The 26,943-nt window shown below is 51.8% G+C and overlaps 2 protein-coding genes across 3 annotated transcripts in view; both read right to left on the reverse strand.

The window, feature by feature from the left end:
• Positions 1-1,957: 1,957 nt before the first annotated feature.
• On the reverse strand, positions 1,958-8,938 carry AAR2 (AAR2 splicing factor). Of its 2 annotated transcripts, XR_013930860.1 has the most exons (4): positions 7,810-8,938; positions 6,177-6,406; positions 3,774-4,901; positions 3,015-3,152 (listed from the first exon to the last, which is right to left on the reverse strand). XR_013930860.1 is itself a non-coding variant. In XM_080405364.1 (3 exons), the coding sequence occupies exons 1-3, from the start codon at positions 8,564-8,566 to the stop codon at positions 2,985-2,987; spliced, it is 1,155 nt and encodes a 384-aa protein (XP_080261490.1). In that variant the 5' UTR covers positions 8,567-8,917; the 3' UTR covers positions 1,958-2,984. The 2 variants fall into 2 exon arrangements, 1 of the variants encoding a protein (XP_080261490.1); XM_080405364.1 differs by lacking the exon at positions 3,774-4,901 and having other exon boundaries at positions 1,958-3,152; positions 7,810-8,917.
• An 895-nt stretch (positions 8,939-9,833) lies between these two features.
• Positions 9,834-26,943, reverse strand: part of EPB41L1 (erythrocyte membrane protein band 4.1 like 1) — a 79,144-nt gene continuing 62,034 nt past the window's right edge. The window contains exons 19-28 of the mRNA XM_080405344.1: positions 21,422-24,085; positions 20,757-20,864; positions 19,093-19,491; positions 17,594-17,680; positions 17,095-17,175; positions 16,840-16,902; positions 15,828-15,923; positions 14,742-14,822; positions 13,724-13,840; positions 9,834-12,498 (exon numbers count right to left, since the gene is read on the reverse strand). Of these exons, the coding sequence (XP_080261470.1) occupies positions 12,490-12,498; positions 13,724-13,840; positions 14,742-14,822; positions 15,828-15,923; positions 16,840-16,902; positions 17,095-17,175; positions 17,594-17,680; positions 19,093-19,491; positions 20,757-20,864; positions 21,422-24,085 (3,705 nt within the window). The 3' untranslated portion in view covers positions 9,834-12,489. The remainder of the gene's footprint in view (positions 12,499-13,723; positions 13,841-14,741; positions 14,823-15,827; positions 15,924-16,839; positions 16,903-17,094; positions 17,176-17,593; positions 17,681-19,092; positions 19,492-20,756; positions 20,865-21,421; positions 24,086-26,943) is intronic.

A 26,943-nucleotide genomic window follows, 5' to 3' on the forward strand; every position in this document is an offset into this window, starting at 1 on the left:
CAGGCAACATATCCCACATCTTTGAATTTGCAAGGTCGATGAAACAAGAAGCAACGTGGTGCAGGACAACACAGAGGCCCCGCACAGAGCACGTATCACCCAATCTCAAAACTCTGGTTTGGCTAACCTTACTGAGCCTATGGGGAAAGCGGGGGTGGGGGGATAAGAGAAAAAAAAAAAAAAAAAAAAGAATAGCAGCTCTCGGGGTTGAATACACTCCCACTGGGCTTCACATTGCAAATGCCGTGGTGCAGTGCATCTTTGGGGGTATCCACTGGTGAGCTCATGCCACTGCTGATTCACAAGTGATTAGCCTCACCTAGGGGTAAGCAGGGCCCATGCTCCAGCAGAATTTGCAGTGAAAGCAGATGTTACAGGAGAGGAATGATGCCAATTTGCCTCACTTGCACAATTCTGGCAGCTGGACAACTCTCCACATAAGCAGGAGGCCAATGTACCTCATGCTTCAGTGCCACTTCACAACGCACCGAAAGCCGCTTGTCCTGACCCTAATTCATTGCTGAATCAGTGTTGCAAACACATCACATATTACACTTCATTAGCTGGCAGTAATGCGTATTTACACACACACAATCTTGCTTTTGCTTTCAGATCATTATATTCATCTTAGCTGCAAGAAAGGGTAGTGTTATCATAGTGATAGCTGGCCTAAGGCTACATAAGGGCAAGAAAATATTCCTTCTGTTACGTGTTACCACTTTCCTTTTATAGCCTCCTTCCTGCTGACTTCAACAGGAACAGCAGCACTCTTTTCCCTCCCAAATTTATAACTCCACCCTTGCAAGCATCCAACATATATTGATTCTTACGCACCAGCTTCCCTTTTCCCTCAAAGGGTGTAATTGAGTCCTATAATAGCTAAATTCTGAACACCTCACCTTGTATTTAGCTGAAAGTTTGCTGCTTCTGTTTCATACCTAACAAAGGGACTGCGTCCCCTAAGGCCTGTTTCTTCCTCATCTATTTTGTGCATCTAATAATAGATATTACCTCTCCCTATTACAACCTTGCAAAATGAAAAAAAGCACAATGCAAGTACAATTACATTCTTTTTTCTCAGTTGCTATAAATGTCAGTCATTATGGGAACCTGACTACTACATACTTTGGAACTGAATTTTCCATTATTGTTTTTGAGATTTAACAAAGATGCACTCAAATGAACCTACCCATCAAACAACTGGGAGCATTGCCAGGACAGCCTGGAAAGCACTGACACTGCCTGGCCAGCCTGGTCTACAGCCTCTGCAGCCCCAGAGCACTGTTCCTCTCCCTTCCAGACAGGCAGGTCCCCAGGCTCTCTGCTACCTTCGCTGCTTACATCAGTGATCAGTGTTCTGCTCCAAAACAACAAAACCAGTCATCAGGTTGGTGCAAAGAGCCAACAAACCAAAAAGGTATCTTTCATCAAAGTTGGGACCATTCATTACAAATGATTTGTCCAACAGGCAACTGGAAAGACAGCACTGCCTGTGAATACAAAGGGCAAGACAACAAGAGGAGAGCACAAACCACTGTACAAAAGACCTCTAGGGTCTTCAGGACAAGAAAGCATGGTAAGAAAGACTTAAGAACAAGAGCACAGGCCCTTAGGCAAGTGTTAACATGGAGTCTGTTTAAACTGGACCAACCAAGCCACTGGAGTAATGGAGCGCAAAGCCCTTGAGGAAAGGGAGGAAACAGCACTGAGCAGCAGACAGGGCTTCTGACAGCTGATTCCTGTGGCAAGTTCCAGATTATCTGGAAACACCTCATCACATACCTTCTTCCCAGAACACACTGAGCTTCCTGCCGTGCCATGTACCATTTCACTTGGATGTCATAGATACCACTGGGGTGTTACTTCTGAGGACACTGAACATTCCAATAAGAAAGAGAGGGCAGTGTCACCGTACTGTAAACTTTGGCTAAATAACTAAAAACCACATTCATACAAATGTTTTCTGTAGGCAAGGTTCTTGAGATTTATTTTGAACTATAAAAGAATAAAAACCAGCATTATCTTGTTAGACATGCATACAAATTCCTGAAGGACTCTAACAGCCAAGAAAGTAACAAGCAAGTGGTAGGACTAAGTCCCTGTGCAGCTCTGAACAAGCACTACAAGTTTTCTTAGAGCTTACTCATGGGAAATGGGGAGGAAGAAGAGACTGCCACCAGTGAAAATACTATTTCCAATTATAACAACACAGAGGATCCAGTTCATGTGGAAGTCTGACCTTTAATCTTACGCTGGCTCTCTTCTTTAAGACCTGGGTGACTGCTGCCCAATAATTCTATTTCTTGTTAGCAAACTGTTAACTTTCTTTTACGTCAGGCTAAACAGAGTGTCAGCAGTAAATACAAAAGGCTTTAACAGAATGGGAGGAATAAGATACCTCAGTATTAGGGGCATGAAATGGGAGGAGTTTTGCTGTGGCTTTGAGTCCTCCTCCACAACAGATTATTGCAATAAATTACAGTGACCAGCAGAAGCATCCAACACAGTTTTGAAACAGCTGTGCTTACATCCCTGTAATGCAGGAGGTCACAGCCTGGGTTTGGGCTGTCAAAAGCTGCAGTGACCAGTCATGTGGGCTTACACTCCTCGCTCAGGAAGCATCAAATCAGAGCAGCAAAGGCTTCAAGTGTAAACCACAGATGCGCTCCAAACAGGGGTCACCTCCAGCCCAGGAGGACAGAAGGGACCAGGGATCTAGAGATGAGCAGAGTACAGAATGAGGAGATGCTGCAGAAGAGCTAGGGGAAAAAAACCCAGGTGTCCAAAGCAGCCATATGACAAACTCCTCCAATAATTCTGGTCTTCTCACAAAGTTAGGAATCTTCCTGGGTTTTCCACATCTGCTTCTACAGCAGAAAGCAGAGACAGCTTCAGAAACAGACTTTAGGAATCTGGCATGGTTGGAAAAGATATGGAGAAAGAGTGACTTTAAAAAGCTGTTTGTTTCCAAGCAAGCATTGTGCTTAGTCCACCTGCACACCCTCAGGAAGTTCTACCACTATGGGAGCACAATCATCAGGCTCGGCCTCAAAGTCCCATTTAAATTTCTTTGTTAGGTGAGCCTTGAATTTTTCAGCCTTCTTCCTTAGGGTCCCATCAACAGCAGCACTGCACGTGAAGGAAAAAAACACCTAAAAGAAAAGAGCAGAGGTCAGTAAAAACTCAGCCATGGCACAAGCTGTGCGTCTCTTTCCTACAGAGATGTCATCAACCAGGAAACGTTTCAGGTTAGGCCACTGGTAAGGGATCTACCACCCTGGAAACCCTCCAGCTTTGGGGCTATGTAAACAAAGCCTACACACTTCTCCTCTCACCCCACAGCCAAGACAGACATCCTGCCTTCACTCCACTGAGTCGGCGTTAGAAATATTTGCACTAAGGTAATAACTTTGTTAATATGTACTATGGAATTCTGAAATACGTGAAGTGTAAACAGAGGAAAATGTTTAAGCAGAAGGAAAAAAAAAAACAACAAAAAAAGGACTGTCAGTTTTCATTTGCCACAAAGCCGATTTTACAGCATGTGTCCAAAAGGCCAACAGGTAATTATATCCATCTTTTTCATGGTTGCATGGACCAGGTGATCCCTCAAAGTATTTTGGTAATATGGTAACACCAACACCTTAGGATACAGAGGAAACTTACTAAAATGACCTTGAAGGTAAGAGACAAATGGGAGCTCTCTGGAAAAGATCCAGTTACCCCCAGCACAGCCATTCCCTTGAACACAGGGCACTGAAATCTGGACTAACCTTTAAGGGTGGCTCCCCTCCATCACCTAAACACACAGAGATCCATTAACTTTTCACAAAATGTACAGCTTCTGTTAGCACTTTGGAGTTAAAGCACCTGTATATCAACAAACAAGGCTCAGCCACAGAGTCCATCTCTCATCAGCCTGCTTCTGCTCCTCTTCAGAACTCGTGATCCAGAATTCATTTCCACAGGAAGAAACTTGTATTTCAAAGGCCAAAAAAAATGACTGCACAATGGAAGCGAAGGGAAAGCACTCCAGGGGAAAAAGCAGGCGCTAACTTGGGAGAGACTTACTGACAGCTGGGTAAAACACTGACAACGAGAAGCAAATTTCATTGCTTTATAATCATTTGCCTTTTCCTTGTTCATTCTACCATGAAACTGTCTCTTTATAACAGAATTCTTACACAGCAAGGCTGCTATTAAAAAAAAGATTATATTTCCCACTTCTCCTCAATGAATTTCACATTAAATCAGTAATTTAATCCATTTTTTTTTTCTTTAAGCACTGTTAGGGCTGCATATTCAATGGAGGTTATGCTGTACTCTTCGTGCCTTGGATCAAACTCCAAAAATAAAGTTGCTGCATTCAAAGCTGAGCAAAAGCTAACAGAGATAATACACTCCCCCCACACACACCGTTTTGTACCTGCCCACACCCAGTCAAGACAAGGTTAAGTCTGATGGCTGTGTACATAAACTGACTGGGTAAGGTAAGTCCCAGAGGTTCCCTGGCACTATTTCAGCACATCAGGGAAATCCCACAGGAACAGAGAAAAGGAGAACTTTTAGCAAGGAGAGGCTCAGTTCAACCATAAGGCAAATTTCTTCTTTGTTACTAGGAATGTGGTGACTCTTGCTAGGGCTTAACAGTTATCGCTGAAGACAGCACAGCCACCTAAAGGCATTGGCTTCTTAAGTCAAAAACACAGACTGATGAATTCCAAGGGCGTACAAGACTCAGGTATCCAAAAAGGAAAGATAACCATCAAGGCGGGGTGCTTCCAAAATTCCCATCAGATGGAAAGAAGGGCCATTTGACACATTCATTGTACTGCTGTAAATTGGCACTTGCAAAGTGTTGCTCTGCAAGCGTGCTGCAAATAGAGGTAGGCTTTCCAGTCCTGTAATGACGAAAAAACCCAGCAACTAAAATGAAGATTTAAAAAAATTGAGACTTTTATGAATCCAAATTCCAGAAAAGAGAAGAAAGTCATTTTGTTAAAATTTGTTAAAAGCAATGCTTCCCATAAAATTTTACCCAGCAAACTAAAAACAAACACCTCCACCCTCCCCAAATCTACAGCAAGAACTTGGGAGTTACAAGCAGAGAAATGTAACCACTCCCTGAGAATGGAGAAGATACTACCAATTTGCATCAAGCACCTGCAACATAACTTAATACTGGTTTTGCTGGGATTAAGTTTCCACTGCTGAGCTTCACCAGTGTATCTGGTTTGGGCCTTTTTTTTTTTTTTTAAACCAAGTTTTGCTTAGTCTGTTTGCTGAAATGTTAGCATGGTTACAATCAGTGGGAGTAACTGGTTTCACTAGTGCTGAACTACAGATTTGCCTATGCCTGTCTCAGTAGGAGCAGTGTTTTCTGCAGTTTGGATTAACCATAAATTCCCTCTGCATAACAACTTGATTATAGGAAGTCTTCAGCTTTGCTTAAGGCTAACAGGAATAGAAAAGCTTCTTAAATACTACCAATGCCCTAAGCTCAATAAGGTTTCACTGCAACTTCCCTGCATACTAAGCATACTATTCAAGCTGACCAAAAATCAGCATCATCAGTCTCTTATGCCAAAGTTTTGGGGTTTTTATTTACAGGATGAATGGTGATTGGGAGAAAATAAACAAATATTATCTTGCACTTTCTCAGCCTCTTTTACAGCTGTACAGCTTGATGTAGTCAAAGGCCTCAAAAAATTTTAGAAAAAGTATGCCAGTACAGTTCAGTCACATTAGATGTACTACCCCAGAACTCTAGGACTCATGCCAGTGTAGCAGGCTACTTTCAGCACTACTTGCAAGGAAAACATAACAAAAAAGACATAGTCCTCATTCTCTGTTGCAGCCATCTTCAATAGCCTTTCCCCTTGTTGCCTCACTTTTCTGGCCTCTTTGCATGCAGACTAACTCAATTTTATACTGCATTAGACTCTTCTAGGCATAGCTGGAACAGGTCACACTCTGAGATAACAAGCAAATGGCATTTCTTTGTAACTAACACAGGGAAAAAGTAAAAGAAAAAAACAAGCTTAGATACATGCTTAGTCTCGCTATCTCCCATGCAGCTCAACAGTAACTTAATTCCTTTTGCATATTCCTAAAATATTGCTCAAGTACGGCCTCTCCTCCCACTCCCATTTTTCAAGAGATAGTTGCAAACATACCTGTAAGGTGCTGGTTAAAAAGTTGTCCTGGGAGACAATATCCACAAAAAAGTCAGCTGGGATTTCATTGAGCTGGTGATACAGCACAGAAATTAGGTTGATGTAAAGGTCTTGATACTTCCCTATGGCATCTTCAGATCGGCACAGGATGTTTAACAGCCTTTTCCAGTGCTCAAATGCATCATATACATTCCCGATCAGGAAACAGATGAAAGCAAACTGCAACTCAGCTGTGCATATTCAGCAAAGGAAAACAAAACAAAACACATATAAGACTGAAAACATATCCAAGGTATGTGTCCTCTCAAAAATGACTGCATAGAATTCCAGGTTTGCCTTTTGCACACGTATTCTGCCCTTCCAGTGATTCTGCTAACAGCAAGCAATACTCCGAACACTATTTCCTAATGCTCTGCTCTCCAGCTGGATAAAATGCAAAGGATCATCAGGTAGGTCCACCTGTAACTGTAATTAGTCTGCCTGTAAAATCACTCCCCAAAGATGATAAACAGCCACCTGAGGCCTTCCACCGTCATCCATGTTCTCAAAATGATACCCAAATAAGAAATCAGACATTGCTGTTATTCTGCAAGTATTCAGTCCACCTGTGCCTGGATTTCCAGAGCCACACAGGAGTGCAAATGCTACCGCCCTTGAACGCAAGGGCTGTGGGAACACTGGGAGAGGTGAGCAGTACATTAATAGATGTTTTTATCTTGTTGAATTAAGAGCCAGGGTTCACCTCACTGGACGCTTAGCATCAGGTACTTTGCCAGAATGATGGCATAGTCATTTCCTATGATAATTCATTCCTTGTATATCCTAGAACTGTCTTTGTTAATTTCAATAAAGAATAAATTTTACAACATTAATGCAGGGAAAATGGAAGAAAGGAAAACCAAAGGCAATACAATTTCAAACCTCAGCAGCCTCAAGGCTCTAGCTCAGCTGGGTTCCCAAGTCCTCCCTCCAACCTGCCACAAACACAACCACACTCCAGGACCTCCATAGATTTCATATTTATCCATACCACAAGTTGTCAGAAAAGGCTAGTGGGTAACTCAGACCTGCGACTGGAAGCCACAGCCCTTGGGCTGGCAAAGCCCAAATTCTGCCACAGAGTCACCAGCAGCACATAGCTGAGCTCCAGCCAGGGAAAGGACCAGCTACTGCCTTGGGAGCTGCCTGCTGGGAGGCCCAATACCACCTCACTACCCGAAAGGGAACGAGAATCTGAACATCGTGATGTTCAGCCCCACTCAATGCTCCCAGGGCTCCATAAGTGAGAACTCTGGATGACAGAGCTTAACAGGCTGGTGCCAGATGACAGGCCCCCTCTACACAACCTGCGGCCACTTGTAATTGCTACTTTTGACTGAATTTGAGGCGACCTGGGCTGCAAGTGCAGCACCCTGGAGCGAGAGAGGCAGATGTGACAGGCTGGTGTTCGGTGTCCGGAGCCGAAGGGCCCTGCAGCTGCTAAAAACCCCACAGACATCCGAGCGGCAGCCGAGAGAGCTGCCGAGGGCGCAGGGCACACGGAGCAGGGGCGGGTTTCGTCCCGGGGCTCTCCCTTCGCAGATAAATGACTTCATTCTCCACGGGGGCGGTGCGGGGCGACGGCGGTACTCACCGAGCAGCTCCAGAGCCTGGCCGGCGTACCGCTGGCGGATCACCCTCTCTAGGGCGTAGCTGAGGTCCATGCTGTGCCTGGTTATCTCCTCCGGAGTAGCTCCGTCGGGGTACGTCTGCTTCGGCAGCTCCGTGAACCTGATCTCGGTGCCGGCCCTGGGCTCCATGCGGGGCAGCCGCGCCAGCCCCTCGGCGTAGCTGCGGCACTCGGCGTCAAAGCGGGGCCGGCGCTGCTCCGCCCGCTCGCTGGCGTGCCGCCCCGCCGCCACCGGCAGCACCTCCGAGAAGGCGCAGATCCGCCCGCTCTCCGGTTGCAGCCGCTCCACCGCCGCCTCGCTGATGTAGCTGGTGAGGGAGACCCACTTCCTCAGGGTCTCGTACGGGTAGGGCCCGAGGAACCGGTCCATCTCCTGCAGGTTCTCCGCCAAGGCCTCGGCCTCGCCCGCGGCCGGCGCCGCCAGCCCCACTGCCTCGCTGCGGGTGTCCCAGCGCAGCACCCGCCGCTCCCGCCGCTGCAGGCTGAGGAAGCAGCCGGTACGCGGGCCCGTCTCCCGGCTGCCGCCCGCCCGCCCCGCGCTGCAGTGCAGGAAGTGGATGCCCGGCGGGATCATCTTGACGCCGCGGAACCGGGGCCCCACGGTCCAGGCGCTGTAGTCGATGCCGAACTCGGCTCCCTCGGGCAAGCCCAACACCACGACCGCGGCGCCCTCGAAGAAGAGCTGCCGGGCCAGCTCGGGCTCCAGCCGCGGGCCCGCCATGGGCAGCGCAGGCCGCTCCCACCCGCCCGGAACCGCCGCGCCGCCGCCGAGCCTGCACGGTGCGCTCTGGAAAGCGCCCGGGCGCACGGCCGCTCCGGGCACATTCGTTCCGGGGGCACAGCCCTTCCGGGCCGTTCCGAGCGGTGCCGGGCCCCGCACCGCGGGAGGTCCTGCCCGCGGCCCTCAGTTCCCGCTCAGCCCCGGATCCCGAGGCCCAGCCCCGGCTGTCCTTCCCCTGGGCCCCCCGCGGCCGGCGGCTGCTCCCCTTAGCCTCAGTGTCCCCCCCCGAGGCGGCCGCGCCGCCCCCGGCACCCCGCTGGCAGCCACTCCCCGAGGCCCTATCCTCCCAGCCGGGGACCAAAAGCCCTGCCATGGGACAGGGGGACCAAAAGCCCTGCCATGGGACAGGGTGATGAAAGCCCTGCCATGGGACAAAGGGACCGAGAGCCCCACAGCAGGACGGACGCACGGAGACCCTCTCAGCAGGAAAGACACAGCAGGCCCTGCAGCAGGACAGATGCTCTCACAGCACCGCGTCCTCCCTTCTGGAACAGCCAGGTTCAGGGACAGCTGCCACCTCCTCTGTGTTTTGAGCATCCTGACAACCACCTCCACTGCCACACACGTGCATATGAGGGTCGCAGCCACCACATGAAGCCGCTGCCAGCTCCACCAGCTGCAATACTTCCCCTGGCAGCATCTTCACTTTAGACAGAGCAGAGTCCAGTATCTCCGTGTGCAGAGACCCTGGCTGCAAGATTCCCCCTTCACTTGTCTGTCCCCTTGGTAGGAAAGAGTCCACTGAAGCCCCAAGCTGATTTAGCATCAAACACATTTATTTCACTTTCATTGAATACAAGAACAGTGAGCACACACGCATACACCACCAAGCACTTAAAAGGAGTATGACTGAAGGGGGGAGAGGGAGAACAAAGGAAGAGAAAAGGAGAGTTAGTGAAGGAACAACAGAGGCATTGCAGTTGGTTGGTAAGGTGCTTCTCAAATAAAAATAAATATTATTGTTACTGTTATTATTACTCAGGCAATCGCAGGCCAGGTTTGGAATGAATTTGTGGGATCAGGTAAAAACAGGCACTCGGGTCTCCCACCCCTTTCAACAGAAAGGCCCCTGGAAGAAAACAAGCAGTGATCAGCTGTCTGAAACAGAGCAAGGTGATGAGCAGGCTGGGGGAGCTGAGCCCACAGGGGCCTCAGTTGTTGCTGAGCAGCAGAAACCCACACCTCCCCAGGCAAACAAGCAGTGAGCTTTTTTCTTTCCTTTTTTTTCTTTTATTTTTCTTTTTTTTCTTTTTTTTTTTTTTAAGGTTTTTAAACACTGCCACCCATCAAACACACTGCGGAAGCCAGGGACTGGATCTGCTCACTCCAAACGGAACTCATTTCAGTCCAAGCACACATCAAGTCTAACTCTGTAAGGCCACTGATTTTAACAGTAACCATCAAATTTATAACTGTACACAATGTCAAAAGCAAGTATCTAGTTTCATAGTAGCTTCTGGTAGGTTGTAAAGGCATCAAAGCCAGGTGGGCTCCTCCAAGTATGAAACACACAGTGTGCTGATGAACACCAGCACCATGTGCAGACCACAACTCCTCCACCACCACCTCTCTCTGAAAGTGCCACTGCTGATTACAGCTGGTTTGGGTGTATTGAAAAAAGGAAAGAGAGAAAATTAGCCTCTTTGCAACTGCCTTAACTCTTTTTTGGTTGGGGGCCTAGTCTTTAAAAGTAGCTGAAGGCGCTTGGATGTAAGCTGGGGAGATGCTCACGACCTGGCAGCACTGGCGCCAGCCAGCAGCTCTGTCTGCTTCCCGAGCAGCCTGTGCTCATGCCTTTTATGCTTGCAGAAGAAACCTCTCTGCCAGAAGAACAGACTTTACAGAGCCGTACTAGCAAGCAACTGGTGCACCCTGGCTGCCAGGGAGCAGGCTTTCTCCTGGGACATCAAAGGCAGTGAGCGGGGTCTGCCCACAACATCCTCACAGTACAGGCTCTCCTGCTCGCTGTCATCCTCCGAGCCGTTGCAGGACCTGACAAAACACACCTATTTCTGGGCACAGTCTGTGTGAGGGGTGGGAGACTAAAGGCAAAATGGTGCAGAATAGCGGGCCCTTCTGTTTCCACAGGAGCTAGAGATGATTCCAAGAAGGAAACCCATTTATTTCCTTTCCTTTCTGATTTTGGTTCCAGGTCTACCCTAACTGCCTGGTTCACAGTGTACGAGGCCCTGGGCTTGGCCCAAGATCCCCTTCCAAAGGCAGCTGTAGAGGAAGCCTGTGGCTAAATGCTGAGCTGGGATGAGCCGGGGGAAAGCAGCTCCACTGACACCTCCTCAACACGCACCTTCTTATGCAGAGGGCCTGGGCTCTCTGGTCCAGCCTGGCATGCTGGGGATGCTCTGCAGTGATGGAGACAGCACAGTCTCTCCACTGCCCACCCCTAGGCTGGCTGGTGGAAGGACTGCCATCGCTGTCACCAGCCCACAGTGCCTCAGGCAGCATCACAACCCAGGCAGTGGGGCAGGCAGGGCTGAAACAACCCCTCTGCCTTCGACCCTGCTACAAAGCTCAAGTAACTTCATTACTGGGATCCAGAAACAAAACAAACCCACTCCACTCCAACCACCAGCACAGTTCAGTGGGCTGGAAAGGAGGAATGGGTGCAACCTTGCAGCTGCCACCTTGCTCTCAGCTGACTCCCATCGCTCTGGCTAGGGGCTGGGGAGATGATTCTGCCTGCAGCTGCCAGAGCTGCAGCCTCAACCTCCTTCCCTGCCCCTCCAAGTCCACCACTGACCCTCCAAATCCAACCACCATACACTGCAGATCAGCTGGTGGGACATGTCCCATCTCTTGCCCTCTCCCCTTTCCCTTGCAAACAGCAGTGGCTGAAACCTTCCCCATTCTCTTCTTGCGGGAGTGAGAGTCCCATGTGTGATCCAAGAGACTCAAAATACACCAACCATAGTCAATCAAAGAGTTAATAATTTAAAAATGTTGTCAAATTTACCAGTACTGTTGAATTATTTCAGTATTGTTCCCTCCCTCCCCCCTTGTTATATATATATAATAATATACATAACTTAAATGCACATCCATATGAAACCCCTACAGGCTGCTTTTTTATAAATGAGAAACCATATACGTATCATTTGTTTTGTTTGAAATGAAATCCATTCTTAAATAACCTTCAGAGAACAAGAGGTTGGACAAGTGCACAGAGAAGAAGATAAGAAAGGGAAGGGAAGAGTTAACAGAACCCCAAAAGATGCAAAAGAACCAGCATGGAATGAGGAGAAGGGCAAAACGACACTTGTGAATCGGAAAATAACTCTAAGGTAATAAATCCAATGTTTTTCTCTCTTCTTTCAGAGCGGGGAATGGTTTTGCTTCTGCTTGTGGGTTTTTATTTCAGTTTGCTTATTTCTTGCTTTGTTGCAAAGCAGTTTTCCTTTCCATTCAGTGTGCAACAAATGATCTCATGATTGTGTATCCTTTAATGTAACATGCAAGATGGTGGCTTATTGTATTATTAACAATATTATTGTTATTATTAGGATTTTTTAAATCTTATTTTATCACCAATCCAGTAAATTCTTCAATTTATCTGCAGGTTGGCTTTGTTTGTTGGTGGTGTTGTTTGCTATTCATTTCCAGCATATAGCAGCAGTGCAAGGATGCATTTTGTTTCCTGTTTTTATATATATATATATATATATATGTATGTATGTATGTATATATATATATAATATATTTGCTATTCCTTTTTTAAAAATTTTTGTCTCTCGCCATGAACATTGCAGCCAGGATGTCTATGTCTTGCTGACAAATCCAGCATGAAGGCTCCTTCTCCGCTGTTCTACGGGTTTGAATACAGATGCCGACTTCTGTGAACTTGTTGGTCAAGATTCCTGTACAAGGCAGATGGAAATGACCAGTCACGGGGTGCTGATTTCTTTGGCTATAAAAGGGTTCCTCTTCATAGGAGGGCACCGGACAGTAAATCTGCAAACACTTGGGGCCACAGTTTGCACTTAATTATCAGTACCTCTGGTAATTAGCAGGCACTCTTAATTCACTGGGCTGGTGTTGGAGCATGGGGGAGATAACAGCGAGTCACCACTCCCTTACTGTAAGCCATTCAGTTAAAACTGGGTGGCTCCCTAAGTGATGCAGAAGTGTCTGGGCTTGCTTGTTTGTACTGTTCAATAGGAGGTAAGATTAGGCAGATGCAAGAGCCTCTTCCGACCTTTCAAGGAGCTGGTCGCTTTTCCAGGCTTAAAAGCTGCCAGTCAAAATCTTCATATGATAAAGAAACACGAAATCCCATTTCCAAAGAGGCCTCTCGAAACACACCTGCAGCCTGGCTGGTGACAGAGCTCCTCAAACATTTTTTAGCAGTGAAGCTGCCTTTCAGAAGTTCCCCCTCTCCTTTCCACCATGCTCCTCTGTCCCTCAGCTGCTCTGACACAGAGGTCTGTCAGGCAGCTGATGGGTGACCATCAGGGTCAGAGCAGGGGGCTAAAAGTGGAGTAGGACTCCTCAAGCCAGCTTTGCCTTTAGGAAAAATGTCTGGGGCTGGGACTGCTTTGGGGCATCTGCAGGGAGGTGCAAACCTTGTGTGCTGCTGCCTCCACCTGCATGTGTATAAAAAGACAGCCTGGGGACCTGAATGGGACTAAAGAACACCACCACCACCACCACTCTTTTTTTTTTTTTTTTCCCCCCACAAACGCTTGTCTGATACTTTGGACCGGCTTTGCAGAACCTGTAGCCAAGTTTCTTGGCCCATCCACAAAACTGGTATGATCTCTTTCCCTCCCCACCCCAGGGGGACAAGCAGGTCCTTTCTTCTTTACATGCAAATGACTCTGACCCCTCTGCTGAGCAGGACAGCAAGGTGACATCTGCAGAACTGCTTCTGGTGGCATGGCACCGGCTTTCTAACCACAACCAGGTAGCCATGCCAGGAGCCACCATAGCGCTGGAAGTGCTGGCGGGAGCTGCCACTCTTAGTGCTGAGGAGCAGCAACGCCAACCAGCATGTGCAGCTGGTGGGGGTCCAAGACACTTGCCCAGTTACATCCAGCCCTTACACAGCAGGTATAAATCACACCTAGTGACTTCTCCACCTACCTGAGGCTTCTTGTCCCTTTCCTCTGGAGAAGGTTCTGTTTCTCTGTATACCACAGCTTTGGTTACCAGCATGTCAGGATGCTGTAGTTTTGCCTCTTTGATTGCTAAAGCCAGTGCCTAGAAACCAGAAGGATGAAGGCATCACTTCCCTGACATGTAGTGCATTGCTCTCAACCAGTGAGAACCTGCAGACAGAAAGCAGCTGGAGCCATGTGGGATTCCAGGAGGACACGGATGCAGAGGTTCAAAGCTGAACCTACAGTAGCCTGGCAGAAGAGGCTGGAGTCCACCGCTGATCAGGGATTTGTACACCACTGGGATGCCTCATGCGCTGCCTTTCTTTTGCTGTTTTTTTCTGAAGGGATGTGCTATGTCCCAGGTTCCCTACTGAAACCCAAGCAAAGTAACAGCAGCACTTTTCCTTGCAGCAAAACCCTAGAAGAATCTACAATAGTAATCTAATTAGATTTATTATTATGGTCTTAAAACATCTAAATTTTTTTTGAGCCTTTTAAATATTTTAGCACTTTGACTTTTCTTCTTAAGCAACAAATCTCAAAGGGTTAGGGCACAGGAAAATGACCCTATAGTCTTAGAGATTTGTGTCAGTCTGTTATTTCACCAAAAGAGTTTGTCATTTTTTGTTCCTCCATCATGGAGGCAGGTGCAAAACACCATCACTTGGAGTGAGTCAACCTGTAGTGAGACTGTGCTGGAAAGAGAGGAAGAACCTGGGTCACTTTGGAGTATTCCAACAGAGAAAGGGCAACTAGAAATGCGTTTTAAGGAAATAAAAAGCTGATCCCATCACTGTGCTCTGTGCTGAGATGTAACCTTCACCGCTGCTTCACTGCTGCAGTGGGCGCTGATGGGAGCTGGGCAGAGCTGATAGATTGGGGGCCTCAGGGGTCAGTTTTTGGAGAGGAGGAGTAAACAGGTACAAGCCAGAACTAGAAGCATGCAGTGCTGCAGCCAAGGGCAGCCAGAGCTGGGCAAAGCCAGGGCATCCTGCTCCTACCTGGTCCTGGTCCACATCTTCATCTCCTGTGATAATGATGCGCTTCTCTATTCGGGTCTCGGAAAACCCTCCTTTCACAGTCTGCACAACAAGAAGGAAAAGCACTCACCCACAGCTGTCTGACAGGCCAGCTCCTGGGGAACGTAGCTCAGCCCACAGGAGGAGGGACAATGCCAGCATCACCTTAGGAACTCCCCCCACAATTTAGTGTATCTCCCAACACCCTTGACTTGGTGCACGGTTAGAACCGGCAAGGCACAGCTGCTCACAGGTGGGGAGGAAAGGAAAAGGGCCAGGTGGCAAGTACTGAGCAGCCCTCCTTCCTGCTTAAGTCCCTCACTGAGCTTCTGCTTTCATTTATGTGCACTTAATTTGGGAATGAAACGGCCATGGGTAAGGTCCTCTGATGCAGTCTCATCTCCTTTGTTTTCTACCATCACTCCCCCTTGCCTGCACCACTCCGGCTCTAATAAACCCGATACAGCCCATGCTAACAAGGTTCCTGTAGGTGACACAAGGCAAGGTGCTCCAGCACTGGTGCTGTGGGTTCTTGGGCCAGGGGGACCTGTCATCTGGCTCTAGGTACATCTGGGAACACTCACCCAGTTGCACGGGCAGGGGCTTGCATGCATGCTGCTGGCAGCCCAAACTGGGGTCCCTTCCACCCCTGCAGTGGGCTTCAAGAAGTGAGCGACACTGCGTGCTGCTCTCCCCTCGCCCCAACGACTCCCTGCCCTCCTGCTCTACCAGTGAGCAGAGGTGGGCACAGTACGTATTCACTGTGCCCGTGGGTGGCATGCAGGTGACGAACAGCCAGTGCCTGGCTGTCCACGCCTGCAGCCCCTGCAGTCAGGCCTGGCTGGATGGGACAGGCAGCGCCGTGGGGCTGAATGGAGCATGGGGTGCTCAGAGCTGGCCATGGGGCGCTGCGCTGGCTTGCCGTCCCCCACAGGACAGCATGCACTTTTTCCATCTGTAAGGAGGAGAGGGGCATTTTCTGCTGTATGAAACACAATATAAATCCACCCATCCTCAAATGCCTTACATCAGGACCCCCCTGGCTGCCCTCTTTGGAGCTGCTCTTACCTTGGTAACGTGGGTAGTGGTAGAAGTGGAGAGGGTTTCCGCAGTGGCACTGAATATGCTGGTGAGCACCTCCTTCCCAGTGGAGCCACTGGTGATCTGCAGGACAGACAGCAGCAGCATCAGCGGGGCAGCCACGGGGGAGCCCTCAGTGCCAGCTCCCAAAGAGCTGGGACCTTCCCACCGGGATGTACCCACTCAGCCAAGCACAGGAGGTCAGACAGCGGCAAAGGGGGAAAAAACCCAAAAAGATACTGCACTGTGCTTCCAACTGGATGTAGCTGGGGGGCGGGGGGGCAGAGAGAGGTTTCCACAGAGCTGCAAGAAAGGGCCTCTGCAGCAGGGAAATGATTTCATGGCTGCATTTTGCTCATCCCCATCCATCCTCAGGGCCACCCTAAGTGCAGAGCTCTCAGGCCGCCTCTAGCTCTGTCTGTCCTGCTCTGCGTGGCGAGGGCTGGGAAGGCCACGCTGGTGCCCCAGCCACGCAGCACCAGGTACGTTCTCCCTGCTGCACAAAGTGATGAGCCTGGGGCAGCGCATGGTGTTTGGCCAGGCTTGACTCCATGGAAATGAGGCAGTTGAGTAGGTAAACACTTTACACAGTAAGGCCTGCTGCTGGGCAGGGCTGCTGATCGCCATCACCTCCACTGCGAGTCAGAAGTCTGTGTGTGGCCTTGGGTGTCCTGCCTGGCTAAAGATATCTCAGCCCACTGTGAGACTTCACCAGGGACTGGGCTATTTTTTAGGGATCATCCTCCTCCAGCAGCTGCTCAAGATGTGTATCTGGCACAGGAGAAAGGCCACGGGCAGGGCGTCCCCTGCCATCTCACTCTCCAACCTTCTGAGCATCCTTCTGCTCTTCCTAGTACCAACACACCAGCTGAGGGTACCAGCACTGGGAACATGGGAGGGGGCCCTGTGGGACCAACCCCAGGCTGCCCCAGCCCCACAGGGATGCCTTCCTCCCTCCCCACCACTCTGCCTGGTTGGTGGTGCCACGTCGCCCACTCACCGGTGAGAGGGAGCGAAGGTCTGTCGTGGGAACAGCCCCCTTCCCAGCCCTGGTGCTGTGATCCTGAAAGAAGAGCAGACGGGCATGTTGGCTCGGACGTAACGCGGGGGCAAACACGGCAGGTCGCCCTCCGCAGACATCCACGGTGGGGCAGGGTCCCCCCCCAGCACAGCTGGCCCCAGTTGCCCTCACTGGAGCAGAGGGACTGCAAGGGACAGCGGCTCCCCCACCTCTTGTGGGGCCAGCCCCGCTTACTGAGGTCGCCAGTGCTGTCTCTGCCGTGCCAGTGTGAGCAGTGGCTGTGGTGTCCCTGTTGCCCGGGGTGCCTTCTTCCACCTGCCAGGGCAAAGGAAACCTGGTGAGCCAGGAGGTGCCAGGGAGGGGGTGACACTTGCAGGGATGGTGCGGCTGTTCTGGCTGCCAGAGGAAGCCAGTGAGGGCCACGACGCTGCATGTATGGTGGATGTCACCCTCTGCAGACATCTCCATGTGCCAGTGCTGCCCAGCGGCATGGTGGATGGGGCCAGGGACACACACAGAATCTCTCTGGGTGGCCTTTGGTTTGATGTTTTGGGGACTCCAGCGTGACAAGGGCGAGCAGAGACCCCCGTCTCCCCCACTCAGCCACCTGCCTTCCCAGTGCTACTGCCCAAGGACAGGTTTTGCTGGACTGAGGCATGGCAGAGCCATTGGGGAGCAGGGCCACGGGAGGACAGAGCCACCAGGTCACCTGGGCTGTGTCTGTGGTGCTGACCTGCTGGGGAGCAGAGTCATCTGCTTCGGGCTTCTTCATGCCCAGCCCCAGGCTGACGGTCACAGCATCTGTTTTCGGGGCTGATGACTGCAGAAGAAACACAGTAAGTCAGGCAACTGGGGCACGATGCCAACAGCCTCGAGTGCTCCTTGTGCGCCGACCCCCACAAGCAGAGCATCCCTGCCCCACTCTGCAAGTGCCACACATGTATGATGTCACGTCAAGCCCTGCCTGGGCAAAGAGCAGAGGCCAGGCTGCTGCCCTGGGCAGACGGCCACCACGCAAAGTGCCCCGTGTGACTGACATGCCCCACATCAGACCTGATGCTCTGTCCCTGGGGTGAAAACCCAGGGAAATCCCAGGGATTTTTTGGATAGACTTCTTACAGACACCATGGGTTAGGTCAAATTGGTCTTCAAAAGGCAAGTGAGAGCCACCAAATCCATTTCACTCATGCCCCACAGCAGGTTTGTGACCTGCACCAGCTGCCGGTGGCTGTGGTTACACCCAGGGCGTCAGAACCTCAGGGGAATGGAGACAGGCTTCCAGCGCTCCCCCACTACAGGAAACCAGAGCTGCCAATGGCTCCTGCACAGGGACGTGGGATGTGGGATGCTTAGCCAGTGCTCAGTGCTCCCGAGCCAACGGCCTCCCCTGCCCAGCACCAGCCACGGGGCACTGCAGAGCTGATCACCCCTGCCCATGGCCACACTGGGACCCAGGAGCCCACGGCATCAGATACTCCGCACAAGGGTTTCCAGGCTGGCTCAGAAAAAGCTCCCTCTCCTTCTGCAGCTTTTTCCTGGCTCCAGGTCTGGACTTACCCTGGCAGCTCCAGGCAGCACTGGGGACTTACCTGCCAGGGCTGGAGGGCTGCCCCGACGTTGAGCGGGCAGGAGATGGCCCTGGCCCGATGCAGAGGCAAGGCTACATTTCGGCTGTGCTGGAGCTGGCTCTAGCGTCCTCTCCCTGTAGCGTTCACTCAACTTCCACGCATGCCGCATGCATTTTTCTTAGCCCCGTTATAAGCACTCCTGGCAGAGGAGTGACCCTCCACAAGCTTTGGAGCAGCTCCCAAAGCTACTCTGTAAATCCCTCCCAGCCCTGGCATGACTGGAGATGTTAGTTGGCAGCACATTTCACTACACAAACTGGTCACTGACTTCATGCAAAACACAAGGACAGAGCCGCTGGTTAGTGACACGTGCCCTGCTCAGCTGCTGACATGCTGGAGCCATACGAGGGACGGGGTAGGCAGCCAAACGCAAGGGCTTACGAGAAGACGAGGACTTCTCCTGGTTGGCAGATGCACAAAACACACAGCAGAGCCATGCAACACAGGCGACAGCGTGCATCAGGGGAAAACAGGTACACCAGACATGCTCTTCCAAACCAACATGGGAGTGCACACCAGTGAGGAAATACCAGGCAGCAGGACAAGGAACATGGATGCATGATGGCACTGAGACAGTCCTGGGAGGGACTGCATCCCTGTGTACCTCCAGCTGGGAGACATCTGGGCTGGGCTGGGCGACCTTCTCCCCGCCTTTGACATCCTCTTCCAGCCCGGGAACTACTTTGTCAGTGTGCTGGAAGGAAACCAGGCCTTCGTCTTCTGTTTCACTCTTGTCCTTGTCCAGCTCGGGCAGGCTGCGGGAGATGTCCTCAAAGGCTGTGCCGTGGAAGTCACCGATCACTGTGAAGTCCACCTCTGCTTCCAGGCTGGAGGTTGAACTGACCGTGATGCTGGAGCACTTGCGCTCAATGGCCAGGTGGTTGTCCTTCAGAAAGACCGAGTCCTTCTCCTGGTCCTGCTCCTCATCACCGGTGTCACTCTCGGGAGCCCGGTGCCGAGGTGGCTTAGCTTTCTCCTCGGCGCCCTCCCTCAAGCCCGCTCTCTGAATGAGACACAATGGCGGAGAGAGATGGAGACAGTGAGCACCGCACGGCGCCGCAGTGCCGACAGGGGAGAAGGGAGGAGAAGGAGAAAGAAGGCTGCAGCAAACATCACAGAGTAGAATCAAACACAGCTCAAGCATGGAGACTGAAACCTTTCTGACAGCAGCAACTTTGTAGGGGTTGGGTGGGGGAGAAGGGTTATTCAATCTGATTTTACCAAAAGCCTATTGGTAATTAATCATCTCAAAAAAGGATCAGTCACACAGAAAAGCTTGGCGAGCTTGGAGGCACGTCAGCACACCCGGTGGAAGCGGATGTACGCAAAACAACAGGTCTGTTAAGAGACATTCAGAAACAGCTCAGACACCAGTGGTATCTATGTCAGTAAGGTTGGGCACTCAAAAAAACAAACAAACAAAACAAACCACAAACAAAGGCAAAGAAAGAGCAAAGAGTTTGAAAGAAAAGGGCCCCAATCAGCCACGCACGCAGGGTGAAGGAGAAGCGAAGGAGTGTGCCAATTCCACTGAGCAGCCATGTGGGCCCTGCAGAGCATCACCCCGGGGGAGAAGGACCATCCATCCCCACGGGGCTGCCCCCAGCCCTGCACCAGGGGCTAAGCCTGCCCCACCAGCACAGCGCTCCCCTCCCGCAGCCCCACACAGCCGGCGGTGAGCTAAGGAATGACCTGGTTGAGTGTTTGGTCAGTGTAATTGACAGCATGATCAGAGCCAAGGGGCGACCCCCCTCCATCAGCTCTTCTCCGGATATGGACATACCTCTCAACTCTGCCGTCAGAGGGTACACTTCCCCTCGCCATGCTTTGCCATGAAGCCATGGGAAGTCTACACCCATGCTGGACTTTGGGACATCTAGACCCATTGCTGGACTTTGCACCTTGCTCTCAGCAGATCTCCCTTAGGAATGGTTCGAAGCCCAAGTGATGCCAGAGGAAACCCACCACCTGGACTCTGGTCCAAGCGTTCACAGCCAGAGCCATCCACCCCACCGGCCAGGCTGTGCCAGCACCACCCTCCCCTGGCGCTGCTGGGAGGTTGAGAGGTATGAGAAACAGAGTGTCAAACAAACTCCAGAGGAACACGCCTGCATACGTGTTCTCGTGTGTGTGTGTGTGTGTATGTATAAATATATACATAACAGCTCTGCAATGGGGAGAGGAGCTGGAAGCACACAGCCCTCAGCTGCTTAAGGTGAGCTTTCATACTACTACGGTAAGAAGCAGTTAGTAAAACAGCACTGAGACCTGGAAGACCACTGGAACAGCAGTCTTTAGATTCTCTTCTTTCAGGCTGGATATTACTGATGGGTCAGATAAATCCTTTTCTTCCCCACTTGGTTCCTGAGATTTGCTCTGGATTAGAGAAAATGGTTAGTTGTAAGGAAAAGAACTCTACAGGAGCTCATCTAGCACTTAGGAGAACGAAGAAAGCTATTTCATCACCAGCCACCAGCTTGCCGAAGACAGGGGAGGGTGGGTGAGGCTGGCGAGCTAAGCAAGAAGGGGTATCAACGTAAGAAATGCAAGGGTGAAGCTGGAAGCGTGGGCACACTGCTGCGAGGTGTGTGTGCGTGTCCGTGACAGAGTCACAGCTCCTTCAGCCACCCCCCATCTCCCTTTCTTGCTCCTGGACATGAAGCTTGGGTGCCCGCTCTCGGGTTCAGCAAGTGGCATTCTCCAGGGAGCCGAAATGTCGGAGGGGGTCACAAAACAAAAGCTGATGAACCAACTGGCCAGCGGGTCTGCATTCAGCAAATAAGCCCGACCACACACACATACAGAAAAGGACAGGGGATGCAAAGCCACTGCTGTCAGTCAATGGATGTGTGAGGAGCCACTGAACATGATAATAAAGAGCCACACAACATGCGCATGAACTTTCCATCCGGACAGTTCATTGGAAGAGTTACCACCGCTTCTGCCAGTGTGAGCTCGCAGCCAGAGTCAGGGGAGGCCAGGTCAGCACTGTCTTCTCCTTCATGCTCCAGGTCAACAGAAACATCTTCCTTCAGAGAGAGGGGCTGGGAGGTGTCTCCTGAACCAGCCCCTTGCTCAAGGGCCAAGGAGACCACACTGGACATGGATGCCACTGAAGTAACTGGCACTGCCAGCGGGGAGGTGAGGCCCATGTTCAAAAGCATCTCCTGTGCCAGACCTGTCTTTCCCTTTGCTTTTGCTGACGTCTCAGCTTCAGTCACACACTCTTGTCCCTTCTGGGCTGCCCTTCGCTCCGTTTCGCTTTGCTCAAACATCTTAATCTTAGAGGCCACCGAGGTTTTCCTGTAGGTCTCTCTGCCTTGCAAGCTACCCGTGGCCACAGTGACATCTCCATGCTCCTGGGACACAGCTCCTGTCCTCCCAGCCACACACATCGATGACCCAGACTGTGTTTGATGTGCCCCATTGTTTGCTTGCAGCTCTTCCTTGCCTTCATAGATCAAGTTAGAGAACCAGAATGGCTCGCTTCCTTGACACAATCCTGCTACAGGGGTGTGGGAGTGCGGGACATCAGCAGCTTCTCTGGGAGGAGACTTATCCTGTGGTGGCTGCCCTGGAGCAAGGTCCCTGTCCCTGGTGGTTTCTCTTGTGGTAGAACTCCTGCCCTGCAAATCTTGTCCCACATTAAACTCCAAGTCCCAGGGTGGCTCTTGTGCGTTGGGATCTGCACTGTGGGGCAGCCCTCCAGCCCTGGGACCCTCTTGGGGCAGGTCTCCTTTCACGGCCTCAGCCTGTTGTTCTGCTGCTTCTGCCTGGAGAGGCAGTTCTTCCATGCAAGGACTTTTGTCTTCAACTCTGGTCAGCTTCCCTGATGTGGGCCCCAAGTCCTGGGAGAGCTCTTCTGTCATGCGCTTCTCCTCCCTGAGCAGCTCTTCTGGGGCAGGAACTTTGCTTGAGGCTGCCCTCGCTGCAACAGGGTCCATCTCCCCTGTGGCTGGGTCTCTGACCTGGATCAGCTCTGCTGTAGCATCTGTGTTTTGGGGTGGTCCTCCTGCAACAGGACTTGCACCTTGCTGTGGTTTCCATGTGGCAAAGCCCACATCTTGGGGTTGTTCTTCAGATTCAGGACCAGTGCCCCTAAGTACTGCCACCTCTGCTGCAGGGCTCATGTCCTTGGGTGCTCCTTTGCTCACTGCAGGGCTTGTCTCCTCGTGTGCCACCTCCGCTGAGGGGTTCACGTCCTTGGGTGTGCCCACAGCTCTTACAGGGCCGCTGCCCTGGGACAGGTTTCTGCCCTCAGGCTCAGTGCCTGAGGCTGGCTCTGCAGGGACAGGGCTGGATGGCTGGGGAAAGGGCGAAGGGGCAGGAGCGCTGGGCTTATCCCCCTCTGACCCCACGGTGGTGTGAGGGTGGCCCTGACAAGGCACAGCTGACAGAGGTGACTTGGTCTCTATCTCTTCCATCTGAAGAACCACTCTGGCACTTTCCTCCTCATTGCTGTCTGCCCTAGTCCTTCCCGAGAGCTCCCCCACTGCGGTGCAGATGTCCGGGCTCTGTACTGGGCTGCCTCTGTGCTCCTCAGCCCTGCGGCCATCCCCTGCCAGGTCACACAACTTCAAGCCTCCCACTGAGCTTTGCCGATGTGTCTCCTCTGGTCCCGCCCCTCGGGACCACAGTAGGGCTTCACCTCCCTCGGGTGCTTCGCAGCCTGCCAGCCCAGCAGATGCTTCCTCTCGCTGCAGGGGCAGCCCTTCCTCCTGCCTCATGGTGGGACGTCCCGCCAGGCTGGTCCCATCACAGCCTGTCCCAGGCGTCTCCGGTGCTTCAGCAGGTTCTCCAAACACTGCCCTGTGTTGCTGACTGGCCGAGGAAGAGGGATGGAACCCTTCTGCTTCAGGTGCTACGTGCTCGGATCCCTCCCCAGACATGTTCACAGTGGCTTCTAGTCTCTCCTCCAAGCCAAGCCGTCCACCAGCCCCTGTGAGCAGGTGTGCATTACTGTCCTCCTCTCCCTCTGGATCTCCTAAGTAGATGATCCTCTGGCTCGCAGAAGTCTCTGAGCTGTCGTCGCCAGCCTTCACTTTAATTTTAACAAGCTCTGTGATTGTGGACGGCGCTCTGGCCTCCTGCTTCCTGGAGGCTGCAGAAGCACGCTCCTTGGAGAACACCTCACTCTCTCCCTGAGGAGGCTCTGGCCCCAAAATCTTGGCCCTTTGCCTCTCTTCAGGCTGCTGACGTGACTTGGGCAGACCTGGCTCACTGGTGGTTGCTTCCTTGCCCTGCCCTTGGGGCTCCTCCTCTGCGCTTGCAGCTGGCAGGCACTCTGCCTCCTGGCTGGGCTCCCCCCTGCTTTCCTTCTCATAGATCTCATCCTCCCAGACGGACTCAAAATCCTCTGGACTAGCAATCATTTTTGCTCTTGTCCGGGTATCCAGGGCTGCATCTGCTGGCTCTTCCTGGCCTGCCAGTTCCTTGGCTTTGCCTCCTGCCATCTCCACTCTCAATATGCTCGCACTCATTTTCACCTTTGAGGTACCTGCATGTGCTTCTTCTTTCTTGACTCCCAGAGCTTTCTTTAGAGCTACCGCTTCCAGCCTAGGAGTTTCTCTCTCTATAAATACCCAATGCTCCGAGCCCTGCATTGCAATTGGAGCAAGAAGAGTTAGCATTCAAACATACTACACCTAACTGCTGATGACTGCTGTCATGAGTAACAGAAAGCTGATCTGCATCAGACAGGGCTGACTACATCATTTATTATTATTATTATTATTCATGCAACAGTTGAGGCAGAGTCTATACAAAGAGCCTGGCAACACGCTGATGGAGAGAAGGGACTGAAAATAAGGGGCTGATGCAGTGACGGAGCCCCTCTGTTCTCTGCAGGGACCATGTTCTGCTCAGGACAGTGGCTGACTGACACACCTGCAATAGCTGCAGCTTTGCTGGAAGTACAGAGGTGGGAGCAATGCTCCCAGCAGACACATTAACAGCCATTGGGGCATCTCTCATGAGGCAGGGGAATGCAGCTGGTTAAACCCACTGGGGCTCCCCATCTGACTCCTGTTTTCAGCTGGCTCTAGCAATCTCCATGAACAAAGGGTGAGATTTCATCGTAGGCAACAGTCTGTGTTTTGAGTAGTTTCACTCTCAGCTTCATGAACGTGCCCTAAGACTACGTCAAGATTTCCAGGAGCATGAGCAAGTAAAGAAAACATCTTTAGGCATCAGAAAGGCCCTTTCCCCTTCCTACCAGATGCTGCATCTCAGGGTCACTCCAAAGTCCATCCTTCCTTTTCTGATCTCCAGGGAAATTTCATCAGAAGCAATTACTTCAGAGAGGTTTCTAGATATGCTGAAACCAAGCGGTTCAGGAAATGCAACACATGAAAGGTTAGCTGTGAAATGTAAAAGACCAGCACGGGCTTGGCAGCTGAGACAGCTACGGGTACTGCAGCAAAGACCAAGTAAAGGTTGCGGAGCATCCCACAGCAAGGACACGGTGGTATGCGATACACCACCTGGTGAATCTTTGCTGCTGTGCAGGGGAGGATGCTAGATTCCTGTTACTACAGACACTTTGTACACTCACATATTTGTCCTTCAAGACAGCTAAAGACTTCACAAGTGCCAAGAACAAAGCACTGCTAAAATTTAACCACTTCTGGAACAGAAGGTAGAAAATAACCCACAAGAAGACAGCAGCAGGAAAACATTTGCACCGATGAGGAAGCCCAGCAGCCTCCATAGCCACCCCAGGCAATGCAGGCGTAAAGGGCAATGCTGCGGGCACGGTCCTGCGGAGCTCACCATGGGGCTGGCTGTGCCCGTGGCACGGGCTGCCCAACACCAGCCCGCAGGCAGAGCCAGCAGCACTCCTGCAGGCTGCGCAAGGCTGACCTGCGGCACCAGGATGCCCTCCACCCGAGTGCGGGGGCTGGCTGTCCGCTCCCCACAAACTATGAAAAACAATCCATGAAAACGTGAGCCGTGCCCCACGCGGGGAGGTCGGGGTGAATGTTTGGAGCCCTTGCACCCGAAATGGAAACCTAATACTGGGTAAGGGGAAACAGGGGGGTAGAGGGAAGCAGAGCGAGAAGGAAGGGAAAAGAAGATGAGATTAGAGGAAAGAAGGAAGAATAATTACTAGCGGAAGGGCTTCCACAAGGAGGGGAATCAGAAACTGATGAATGTCCCTGGCAGAAAAATGCCGCTTCCTGCCTTCTTTGCCAGGTGCCAAAGAAAGCGGAGCTCCCTGGGCACGCTGCCCCAGGCCCTGCCCTGGTAGCACCCGGGCAAGCGGCAGCCCTCACGCCTGCCCCCCCGCCACGGGCTCTGGCACAAGTGCAGCTGCCCCCCTGAGAATCCCACCTGAGTGCCAGCAGGGCTGTGCCTGGGCAGGCGGCACCGTGGAGGCTGCAGGCACAGCCCGCTGCCGGCCCCTGCCGCAACGCCGAGCCACCCGAGGCAGGGGCGCCCGAGGCAGGGGTGCCCGAGGCAGGGGCGCCCGGCACAGGCTCTTCACACTGCCAGGGCAGCTGCTGGGGCGGCACACGCACATCGCAAGCCGTACTGCGCACAGGGTGGTAGGGGCACCCTCTGCTGATGGAAGACGGATCCCTGCCAGGGACTGTGCCATAGCACCTGCACCCTGCCACAGCCAGGCAGCCCTGTGCACTCGTGATGGAGGAGCTAGGTCGTCAGGAGACCTGTGCCATGGCAGCTCCCTACAGCATTGCTCACACAAGCCTCTCCGACATCCTTTCACCCTGCGCTCCCATGCACCACCTGCTCTCGGCCACACCTGCCTCCAGCGCAGGTTCTACTTCTCAGTCCATGGAAACAGCAACAGAGGCAGTCAGTGACTGCCAGGGGCACCAGGTTGCACCCAGATCTTTCAGAGTTGGGTTTGAACCATGAAAGCAACATTATCGCTAACTCGGCAGCTGTGCCGGGCCTGCTGGGAAGCCCAGGTTGGTCCCTGGCATTCCCTCAGCACCAGTCTTCCTGTTCAGTACTGATGCTCCAGTGCAATTCAACCAGAACGCTGCTTCCCTGAGGGTACAGAGCTTCTCTTCTGTTCCTGCACTGTGGTCTCATTGCTGAACCTTTTCTGCAGCCAAGGCAAGGATGGACAGGTTGTGAACACATGTACAAACCTCTTCAGTGAGGTCCTCTCAATTCCCTTCTCTGGCTGCAAACCAGAGTCCTTCAGAGACCTTCCCTGGACAAAGATGATGAGTTTCTTCAGGCTCCTTCTCTGAGTTAAGGCTTGAGATATATGTTGTAGATCAAAAAGCCTTGAGACAAGTCTTCTGAAGCCTGGAACAACGTGTTCATCCATGACAGCACCTCTTAACCAGTAAGGAAAATCCAAAAGCTCCAGATTTATTTCCAAGTTTTCTCAAATTTTGTTGGGATGAGCACAGCCCACTCCAAGGGAACAGCCAACTACTCTGTGGTGTGATCTGAACTCTGCTCCAGAGTGCTCAGT

Source organism: Falco punctatus, assembly GCF_963210335.1.
Source record: "Falco punctatus genome assembly, chromosome: 10".
In the NCBI taxonomy this organism is placed as follows: Eukaryota; Metazoa; Chordata; class Aves; order Falconiformes; family Falconidae; genus Falco; species Falco punctatus.